Source organism: Teleopsis dalmanni, chromosome 2 (assembly GCF_002237135.1).
Source record: "Teleopsis dalmanni isolate 2A chromosome 2, ASM223713v2, whole genome shotgun sequence".
In the NCBI taxonomy this organism is placed as follows: Eukaryota; Metazoa; Arthropoda; class Insecta; order Diptera; family Diopsidae; genus Teleopsis; species Teleopsis dalmanni.
The window spans coordinates 236,182,799-236,194,345 of NC_051847.1; the positions used below are offsets into that span (position 1 = coordinate 236,182,799).

The 11,547-nt window shown below is 35.3% G+C and overlaps 1 protein-coding gene across 1 annotated transcript in view; it reads right to left on the bottom strand.

Moving 5' to 3' along the window:
• Positions 1 to 9,318, bottom strand: part of LOC119677021 — a 13,532-nt gene extending 4,214 nt beyond the window's left edge. The window contains exons 1-4 of the mRNA XM_038088287.1: positions 7,526 to 9,318; positions 7,344 to 7,395; positions 6,392 to 7,257; positions 5,052 to 5,172 (exon numbers count right to left, since the gene is read on the bottom strand). Of these exons, the coding sequence (XP_037944215.1) occupies positions 5,052 to 5,172; positions 6,392 to 7,257; positions 7,344 to 7,395; positions 7,526 to 9,103 (2,617 nt within the window). The 5' untranslated portion in view covers positions 9,104 to 9,318. The remainder of the gene's footprint in view (positions 1 to 5,051; positions 5,173 to 6,391; positions 7,258 to 7,343; positions 7,396 to 7,525) is intronic.
• Between the last annotated feature and the right edge of the window lie 2,229 nt (positions 9,319 to 11,547).

Sequence of the window (11,547 nt, forward strand, 5' to 3'; positions counted from 1 at the left end):
ACTCTGAACTACTCTGCATAGTCTGTACTACGAAATGTGATTGGGAGTATAAAGCCTACTCTATTTAAAAGGACTATTTGAAAATGGAAGAAATTAGCATTTAAAAAATTGTTCCATATAAATATCCTTTTATTATTATATTTAATATTTTTAAATATATAATATGTTACTTTATGAGTAACATAGCTTTTATATTATGAAAATTTCATGCTGAATAGTTCCCACGATCCCAAAATCATTCTATAATTCATCAGCCTCTACTTATATTAACGCTACAAAGACACATGATAAATACATTTTAAAAATGATTAAAGCTTTTTGTGAATTCCTTAAATTCTAAGTTACTGCATACCACAATGGGTCTCTTCTTAACCAAAGTGTTTGCATAAATTATCGTGAATAACGACAACATAACCTAACAATTACATCATTCATTTGATTTATATATTTATTTTTTGTTCTGTCTCAAAAACCAAATTCTTTGTCCAAATACAGAAACAACAAAACTATATTATTCATTGATATTTAATAGTAATAATTCGAGACCTATGGGTTCCCGACATTAAAAAATTCAGTATAAAATTGAATGGACTACACTATGTCTATGTCACTACTTATACCGTTTATCACAAATTAAGATATATTACTCAGATTTCGCTTGATAAAGCCTATACATTTTCAGCAAGCAAGAGAATCAAAAATGATTGGGACAAGACATTATACAATATTGGAAATTATATATCCGTTTAAGAAATTAGTGTGAGATAAAGTGACATAATCGCAAACTGTTTTTCATTGATAGTTGTTAATTATTATAGATTGCTATATAGCATGTAGTATTCCCACCTTATGGGAATTCAATTACATATATTTATCTAAAGAATCTTGTCCCTAGATAATACTACAGGGATATTTATCTTCAGGATCTTATCCGTAAATAATACCACCAAGATTTTATTACTGCTGTAAGGATATTATTTTTTCGGACTCTATTTGCTGATCATTGAGAAAGCAACACAGGCTGAATATGCTTTTATTAATATGCATAAAGATTATCCTTAAAGGATAGTATGGTATCCAATATCATTATTCATTATCCAGATATTATGCCTACTGTTGTTGGCATTATTTCAACAACTTAGGATTAAAAACAAAGTACACAATCTTCATGACCGTACCTAATCCACTTTCTATATTATATAAAACCAACAGTTATCACAGTCTGTTTTTTTTCCTCTACTAAGTTATGTACCAGTATTAGGAACATAATCAACGCTCGTCATATATCGATCATACTTCTCAGCAGATATTTAAAACATAACCTAGTACCATCAAGTTGGTCTTTATTATTCCATACTAAAACTTCTGACTATACATATTAACACAAACCAAATTGAAGTTCCCAAAATAATTCCCATTGTTTGGGGAGATTGACCTATAAGAACACATATATTTAAGCTAATTTTACATACTATTAAACCTTTTCATCAAATTGAAATGTTCTGTTAACGTTTTTCCACTTAATCCACCAAGATTTTATTAATATAATCTGTATATTTCAGATCGAAAGTGCATAAATTCATCAACAAACGAATGCTTACAAATTATAAATCAAATCATTCTTCAGGCACTTTACATAAAGAACGTGGACTTCTCTTAGTAGGGCATCAAAGAGATTTAAAAAAAACAGATCCTAAAACTAAACAAAGTGAGCAGATAATAAAAACATAGAAAATGTAGCGTTTTGATACTGCCTTCCTTATCAATCCCATAAAAATATTTTTCAATGGAATTATTGGATTACGTGCAATTTATAAAAATAATTCCAAGAATCCATATCTTTAAAGATCTTATCCACAGATATCGAATAAAGCTTTATGGCATTGTTTATATTTTTGAGGTGTGTCAAACAACATTAATGAGCTAATGTTTTTATTCAATATTTTCTATATGTGATGGTAGTTTAGTTGTGATAACATATGCATATGATATGATGATATGATATGAGCTGATAAAGTCAGAAAGCGACATTAAACCTTAGGCATATGTTTCAAATTTCCATGCCAAAATCATGTAACTCTTAGAAAAATATTCCCATTGCAAAAATGCTAAGATTTTATTATACTTTTAATAAATCAATTATTATTATTTTTACTTTTTTTAAAGGAATGTATCTGGGAGAACTTGTACGCCTTGCACTGCATAAGGCCACTAAAGAGAATCTTATGTTTCTACGCTCAGCAAATAAAAACAAAATTTTGGAAGTATTGAACAAGGAAGTGGGTTGTTTTAAAACAGAAATGTTATCTAGAATCGAGGCAGACACCTTTCCTGATTTTACAAATACGAAAAATATACTAAAAGAACTTTTTGGATCGGAAAAAGTGAATATAGAAGACTGCCAGAAATTAAGATTCATGTGTGAGTGCGTAGCGCAACGAGCTGCTAATTTAGTTGCTGTAGGCTTAGCCGGACTGGTGAATAGAATCAACGAACCGAACGTTGTCATAGGTGTGGATGGTTCTGTGTATAAACATCATCCGAAATTTGATGCTTACATGCGTGTAACTATGCGTAAATTTGTAACCCCCGGCATTAAATTTGATATAATGCTTTCGGAGGATGGATCTGGACGAGGAGCTGCTTTAGTTGCTGCCGTCGCCAGTCGTCAGAAATAATTCCTATTTTAGAATACTGAAATCTTAGTACATAAGTTGATTTTTCTCTAATAAATATTTTAAAATTATAATTTTTTGTTTTAAGTATCAATGTTTTAAATAATTGGGATTCTATATAATATAACCGAGACAACTGTATTTGAATACGAACTGAAAGCAGATAACACAAAATATAGTTAGTCACATGAAACTATAAAACAGATTTTCAAGCCATGAATAACTGATTTACTATAACACAGCTATGCTTATACAAATAGTATTGTCCATTTTACTAAAAACCTGAAACCGGTTTCATAATGTGTGTTGTTGTTGCATCACTGTCCTTTTCTAATGAAATTTTTTATAGCAAATGATTGACAATCATAGATGGTCTATAGACAATATATAGACGGTATATTAACGGAAATCGTTAACATTTACCTACTCATACTTCTCTTTCTTTCTATTGATTCTTTGTGTAATTTAATAAATGCTATCATATATATCGGTTTTTTTAAACCCATTTTAGCATAGTGGATATTTAAATACCCGTTAAAGTGTAGACACGTCAACTATGCTAGTGCGATCTAAGTAAAAGATATCATAAAAAAAATTTTTTTTTTATAGTAAAGGGCAAGGATGAACCTATAACATAAAAATAGAACAGCATAATTTTTACCTGGTTAACGTTAGTTTTTCAGAGGTTGAAATCATGGTTTTTTTATGTCGGAAAATGCGGAAAATGATCTCTAATAGAAATACATTAAAATTTCATCAAAATCGTAAGAGCGGACTTAAGGCAGACTTTAATCGGTTAATGAATAACCAAAGATAGATATGTAAAGGCTGTAATTTTAATTCATAGCTAATACTTGAAAAATGAATATATGATTATTAAGAAAATAAATATTAAAAATACTTTAATAGCTTAGGTTGAGTTAGGTTATTGTGGCAGTTTAGTTCATTAATTCATTTAGAACTCCACAGATCCGTTGTTATAATACTTCTTGACGCGAGACCTTGAGTGATATTACTTTCAAAATCATTTCGAAAATCTTTTAACCACAAAACCTGATTAAGCTTATATTGTGTACTTCCTTAAGAAAATTAAAAGCATAATTGTCGTAGGACCCAATGCTGTTCTTAACTACATGTATTCTAGTGCAGAAGAAGTGTTAGTGTTTTTTTTTTCTTCTACAAGTATAAACACTCCTCGACTGATACCATGCCTACTTAGAAGAGAACGGTCAGGTCTATGTACAGAGCCACTCTTTGCCAACGACGATCAACTGCCGTTCGACACCTCCCAAGAAGCCACAAATAGTTCCAAGTGGGTTACCACAACCATATAAACGTGAGGTCAAGAATTTACAGTTGCAATATCATCTTAAAGACCAAGGTTGGCAAAAACAAAATTCTTAACAAGCGCCACTAAACAGCTTTTAGGCAGAACGATGACTCCCTTATTGCAAGTACTGTCCTACCTCAATTGAGATCAGTACATAGCAACGTGCTTAACTTTTACTTGTTAATATAAAAATTGCGTTAGATATTCCAATATCGATGCTGTCGTTATCGAGGGAAAAATTTGCATTCCATCTGTCTAATTTGTTGGTCCTGCAGCATCCTTTAAAACCATTCTGCTGCAGTGTCGTATTTTACAATACTCTGAGAGCCGCTAATATCATTTAGAGCTGTCACGCATTTAGAGCTGTACTATTTTATCTTAACAAGTACCTAAAGATTATCTTAAAATATGTATAACCTATCTTAATGATAGCTCTTGCAAATTTTATCCCTGTTCCATCTTTTTTATTTTAGTATATATATTTTAGGACGTATAGCCAGTTTTATGTTCTGGATAAGACGTGGATAAGACATGACATATACAGAAAATTTGTGGTAGAAAATTACAACCAACACAGTCCCAAGTAAACTGACTTTTTTCTAAATATATAACACTGCCTTATATACACTGCTAGAAATCAGTGTAAAAAATTACAACAGTAATTTGAACTCATGTTTAATTATGTTAGTAATATGTAATATTAATGCAAAAAAAACAATATTTTGTCTCAGAACAGTCTCAGCTTTCAACAACATTGCTGGAACAAAATTTGCAACACTTGCAGCATAATTAACTCAATATAGAATAGTGACAGTTAAAATTTAGTTCCGGATCCAAGATCGGCCAAGTTTACATACTAAAGCCACTCAACAACCATTACCTCCTTTTCAAGTTCAGCCGACACAGAGATGGCGGACCAATACAGGTTACACATACAATAATCGAAGAAAGTCCCTAAAGTATCCCTACAGTTATGCGATTTGCTATTTGTTAATATATTTTTACTATATTATTCGATCATACATTTACTTAAAGGTTTTACTTACAAACATCTTTTTGTTGTTTTTGCGCGTCTTCAGTTTGAGTTAGGGAGTCTTTATTTTCCTCATTTGTGTTTTCACCAGCGTTTTGGCGTTTATCATCATTCAAAAGTTGAACTGTTTTTTCCTTTAGAAAACATAAAATATAGTACACATATTATATTAAATAAATAATTATTTTTATTTACCAGAAGTTTGGCTCTGTTTTTAAAATTTTGTAATTTTTTCTTGCACTTCAAGTAGAGCGGTTGAAGCGTTTGGACATATTGAAATAACTGTTCTTGATCGAATTCTTTTAAAGAATTTAATGCCACAATTGAAAAATTACTTTCCCTAACAGTTTTATTTTCACAATTCACACTATCTCCTGAATCTGATGTATTACTCATCATGAATTATACATATTACATTAAAATAAAAAATTTAATAATATAACTGAAACACAAATAATGCACTTTCCTATCGTACAAAAAACCTGCTGTCAGCTTGCTTATTGGCCGCATTGCCAACTCTGATTAGTTGTCATTTTCAATGCAGTTCTAGATGTGGCAAATATTTTATATCTCTCAATCATACGGTATGTATTTGTTCTGTTGTATTTTCTAGTTGATGGCTAGCATTATTATCTATTGATAAATTGCAATACAATAAATATATGTATTTCAATTAACCAAAATGCAGATTCTAGCTAGCTATGTTGAATATTTTGTCAAGTTTTAATATTTTGAGTATACTCTGGAAATACAATTGAATGTGTTTTAAAAATGTAATATATCGTTTAGAGAATGAAAAATGAAATAATTCTTTATTTTTCAAGATTTGTAATGAATTATATAAAGGATTATATAAATTCAATGGTAACTTACCAACATTTCAAAAATAACCTTATTAATTTATTACATATAATATGAATATATGAATACTATTTTATATATCACTTACAATGTATACAAAATTTTTTTTATGAATGCGATATATTATTACATCAAATGCGTTTTATTATTGTTACGTTTTTATTAATCGTAATATATATAAATATAACTAAAATTATTAAATTAAAAATATTTATGAACTTATGTATGGTTTACAAATTATCTTTGGGCTTCCGTTCGAATCGCGGGATTGTCAACAACTCAACTACTCTCCGACTAGCAGCAGACATCTTCTTTTCTTCTGTTTTGTAATTTTCTCCTTTCTTGCCAACTCGCCGTGTTGCCGTGTTGCCATGTTGTACGATGTTATTGCCAGACTAGATTTGTTACACTGCCTTCCACTTAAGCCTGATCGACCCGATCAGGCACAAATCCTTTAGAACCGTACGGAGCAAGCCTCTCCAGGTGCACTACCTTCATTTTGCAACAAGTCGTTCCATAACGCTGGATACGGTACACAACGTCATTTAACCGTTTCATAATCATATACGGTCCTTCCCAAGATGTTTGTAATTTCGTAGATAAACCTTTCTTACGTTGGGGGTTATATAGCAACACCAAATCGCCTTCTTCGAATCCCTCAGAATTTGCTGCTCGGTCAAATCGATCTTTCATCTTATTACTCATCAGCTGGCTGTGTTGTCTTACTTGTTGGTGTAATTCATTCATTTCGTTTTTCATCATATCGCAGTAGTTTTCTTCACTGTGCTCAACCGCATTAGTTGCTCCAAACTTAAGGTCGCAAGGAAGCCGCAATTCAGATCCAAAAACCACACGCGCTGGTGTGTGACCCGTTGTCTCATGCTTAGCCGATCGATATGCCATCAAAAACATTTGGATGTGCTTGTCCCAATTTCGTTGGCATTTATTTATAACTTTTCGCAAATGTTCTTCTAGAGTCCGATTGAATCTTTCTACCATGCCGTCTGACTGTGGATGCAGAGCCGTTGTCCTTGTTTTTCTAATGCCCATCATTGTACAAATTTCTTGGAATATTGTGGATTCGAAGTTTCTACCTTGGTCGGAGTGCAACTCTATTGGGACTCCGAATCTTGTTACCCAGTTTTGTACAAACACTTCTGCTACTGTTTTTGCCTCTTGATTCGGTAAAGCGTATACTTCTGGCCACTTACTAAAATAATCCATAACAACGAGTAAATATTTGTTCCCGGCATCACTGGTTGGAAATGGGCCCGCTACATCCATGGCAACTCGTTCAAATGGTGCTCCAACGTTATATTGATGCAGCTTACCTCGGCTTTTTACCTTAGGACCTTTTGCTGCCATACAATTTGAGCAATTTCGAATCCACTCCGTTACCGATTCACGGCAACCAACCCAATAGAACCGCTGTTTGATCTTGTCTAAAGTTTTTGTGATTCCAAGGTGCCCTCCACTTGGCCCATCGTGAAACTCTTCTAACACATTTGCAATTTTGGATTTCGGAACGATAATTAGGAGTCGAGAACGCTTGCCATCTTCACTTTCCCAACTACGGTGAAGGACCCCATTGACTAGATGGATGCTGTCCCATTGTGCCCAATATGCCTTTGCAGTGGGGGTTTCGGAGGATATCTGCTCCTTGGTTGGCCGTGATCGCTCTTCTTTGGACTTTAGTAACATTGTAAGATCAGGATCTTTTAGTTGACTGCTTCTTATATTGGTTGGGTTCCAATCTTCTGCTGGTTGTAAACTTGTCAAACGAATATCAACGATTCCTTCCTTTAATTCATTTTTACTGCAATGTTTACACTCTAACTGACAAGGTCGTCGCGATAACGCATCAGCATTTCCATGTTGGACACCCTTCCGGTGCTCTATTTTGAAATCATAGTTCTGTAGCCTTTCTATCCATCGAGCGATTTGTCCTTCTGGGCTTTTAAATTGTAATAACCATCTCAACGCTGCGTGGTCTGTTCTCAAACGAAATCTTTGACCATACAAGTACTTATGAAAGTGTTTTACACATTCCACTACCGCCAGCAGCTCTTTTCGGGTTACACAATAATTTCTTTCTGGCTTTCCAAGAATCCTGCTAAAATATGCCACCACTTTTTCTTGACCATCGATAAGCTGGGAAAGAACACCGCCAATTCCGTAAGCGCTCGCATCGGTGTCTAAAATAAATTCCTGCCCTGGTACTGGATATGCTAGCATTGGTGCTGTACAAAGAGCTTGCTTCAATTGTTGAAAAGCTTTCTCTTGATCGTTTTGCCACATGAATGTTCTATTCTTTTGAGTAAGCTCATGCAGACTTCTTGCTATATTGGCGAATCCTAGGACAAATCGACGGTAGTAGGTGCATAGGCCAAGGAAACTTCGCAATTCATGTATGTTTGTTGGTCTAGGCCAATCTTTCACTGCATTTATCTTTTCCTCATCGGTATGAATGCCTTGCGTCGTCACTTTATGTCCGAGATACGTAACTTGCGTTTTCATCAAAGAGCATTTTCTGGGATTCAAGCGTAATCCAGCTGCCGCGATTCGTTGAAAGACTTCCTCCAAATTTTTCAAGTGGTCATCAACACTTTTTCCCATGATAATAATATCGTCGAGATACACCAGGCATGTTTTCCAATGAAGTCCCTTTAACACTTGCTCCATAAGTCGCTCGAACGTTGCTGGTGCATTACATAATCCAAACGGCATCACTGTGAACTCCCATAGCCCATCGCCTATGCTGAACGCCGTCCTCTCACGATCCTTCTCCTCAATTTCGACTTGCCAATAACCACTTTGAAGATCTAACGTGGAAAACCATTTCGCTCCAGATAGTGTGTCTAAAGTGTCATCGATTCTAGGCAATGGATAGCTATCCTTTTTAGTGATATCGTTCAGTTTCCGATAATCCACGCAGAATCGTGTGGTTCCGTCCTTTTTCTTTACTAGTACAACTGGAGAGCTCCACGGGCTCGTTGACGGTTTAATTACACCACTTTTCTGCATTTTATCTATTATTTGATTAGCCTCTTCTCGTTTAGCAAGCGGGGCCCTACGTGGAGTTTGCCGAATAGGTTTCGCGCCGCCAGTATCTATCCTATGCTTCACGATGGCAGTTCTTCCGGGTTTGCTATCTTCAGTAGCAAATATCGAAGAGTATTTGTGCAGTAGCTTTTTGACCTTCATTTTATCATTCCCTTTAACATCTTCAAGACACCTCGAAAAAAGGTCAGGACTTATTTGCTGGTGAATGGCGACAGGTTTGTTTTGAGACTCATCGCATAGTATCACCGCTTCCACGGCATGACATTGTCCAATAACTACGCCCTTTTTAAGCGTTACTGGCGTATTCAGTTCATTCAAGACTCTTACTGGAATTCTCGCATCACTTCTGGTTTTAACAAGCGTTTTACCCACCAATACATTGGTATTGGTGCTGGTTGGTTCTACAACCCACAAGTTGGAGGGCCCACATCCTTCAGCCATTTTCGCCCACACAACCGCTTCAGATTTTGGTGGAATATTCTGATTGTCGTTAACTGTTACCGCCTTGACCTCTACACTAGTTTCATATCCAGTATTTAGTGGCATTTCCATATTTCCGCAAGATAGTATTTTCTTCTTTAAGTCTAACATCACTCCGTGTTTAGACATAAAGTCCAGTCCTATTATTACGTCGTCCATGATGTCGGCCACAATAAAGGTGTGATTGACCGCCATAGTGCCCATCCGAGTCTCGCAAGACATTTTACCAGCAATAGTAGCTTCTTCTCCAGTTGCTGTTCGCAGTTTGTAACCAGACAAAGTTTCTATCTTTCCCTTTATTATGTTACGGCGAATGATTGAATGCGACGCACCAGTATCGAGAGTTAGCATTAATGGACGATCGTTGACAGTTCCGTTAACTGTAATATTTGTTTTGTGGCGACTAATTTGTGAGATTGATACTGTGGGGCCAATAGTTGTAGGAACCAGTTTCCGCCCCTTGGAACTGGTTCGTTTTAGTTTAACGAGTTGGGTAAGAATTGCTTATCCTCATCTCCAGCGCTGCTTCTTGCTGGTTCGGCATTAGAGCGGTTTCGCTGAACTCGACAATTGCGTGCAAAATGGCCCTGTTTTCCACAATTATAGCATTTACCCGTCGTTTTGGTAAAAGGCACCAATGTGTCTTTAATTGCCGTGACAATTCTTTCTACAACTGCTGATTCTTCCAATTCCATTTTATGAACCTTGTGAATGGGCTTAGTGGCAAGTGATGCGGTTTCTTGAGTAAGCGCATGTGACACCGTTTCAGCGAATGTTCTTTTAGGCAGTACAAGTGCCGCACGTTTAGTATCTACGTCTCGTATACCATTAATGAAGCTTTGTATTTTTACGCGTTCGATATAGTCTACCGATGCATCTGCATTTGCTAAATGTGCCAATCTCTCAACATCAGCTGCGAAATTCTGGAGAGTCTCACCTGAGTTTTGGCATCGATTTTGTAGTTCGATTTGGTATATTTGTTGCCTGTGTTGACTTCCAAATCGCCTTTCTAATGCGGACATCAAGGTATCATAATTTTCTCTTTCATACTGGGGTATGGTTTGTAATATTTCTGCTGCGGAACCTTTCAACGAAATAAATAACGCAGCTACTTTATCTTCGGTATTCCAATTATTAGCCACCGCTGTTTTTTCGAATTGAAGCTTAAATATTTGCAATGGGACACTTCCGTCAAACATTGGAGCTTTGTGCTTTGGAGCGCATATTGGTGCTGCTATGCTATGTACTTGTAAATCACGAACACGACTGCTTAGTTGTAGCACTTCGGATTTAAGCTCCTCTTCGTCCCTCTTCAGATCCCGTAGCTTATCTTCAAACTTTTCCACTTGTTGGCGTATTTGCGCATTATCACTTGTTAACTGTTCTTGCAGCTGCATAAATCGTGCCTCCATTTGAGATGAATTTTCTCGCAGCTGAACCGACATTTGTGACATTGCTGTTGAGTTCTCTGTACTCATTTGTTTAATGGCAGCTAATATCGCATTCGTATCTAGTTTTAGTGAAGAATCTGCTTGTGTCGATTTTAACTCTGTCTTAGAGGAGCTTTCTGGAACTTCGAAATCAAATTCGTCTGCGTCTATACCCTCTGCCTCCATTGCATCGCGTAGTCGACTTTGTAAATTTGCCTTTGATCCATCAATAGCTAAATTACGTGCTTGTAGCTCGTTCTTCAATTGTGGAATTTTTAAATCAGCCAATTTAACCATTTTTAACACAGTTTGTTGACAATCCCACTTCTGACACCAATTGTTACGTTTTTATTAATCGTAATATATATAAATATAACTAAAATTATTAAATTAAAAATATTTATGAACTTATGTATGGTTTACAAATTATCTTTGGGCTTCCGTTCGAATCGCGGGATTGTCAACAACTCAACTACTCTCCGACTAGCAGCAGACATCTTCTTTTCTTCTGTTTTGTAATTTTCTCCTTTCTTGCCAACTCGCCGTGTTGCCGTGTTGCCATGTTGTACGATGTTATTGCCAGACTAGATTTGTTACATTATAAATGAAGTTTCGATTGCACATTTCAATATTTCTGTTTTTATTTCATACATATGTTAGATTTATTAAATATCA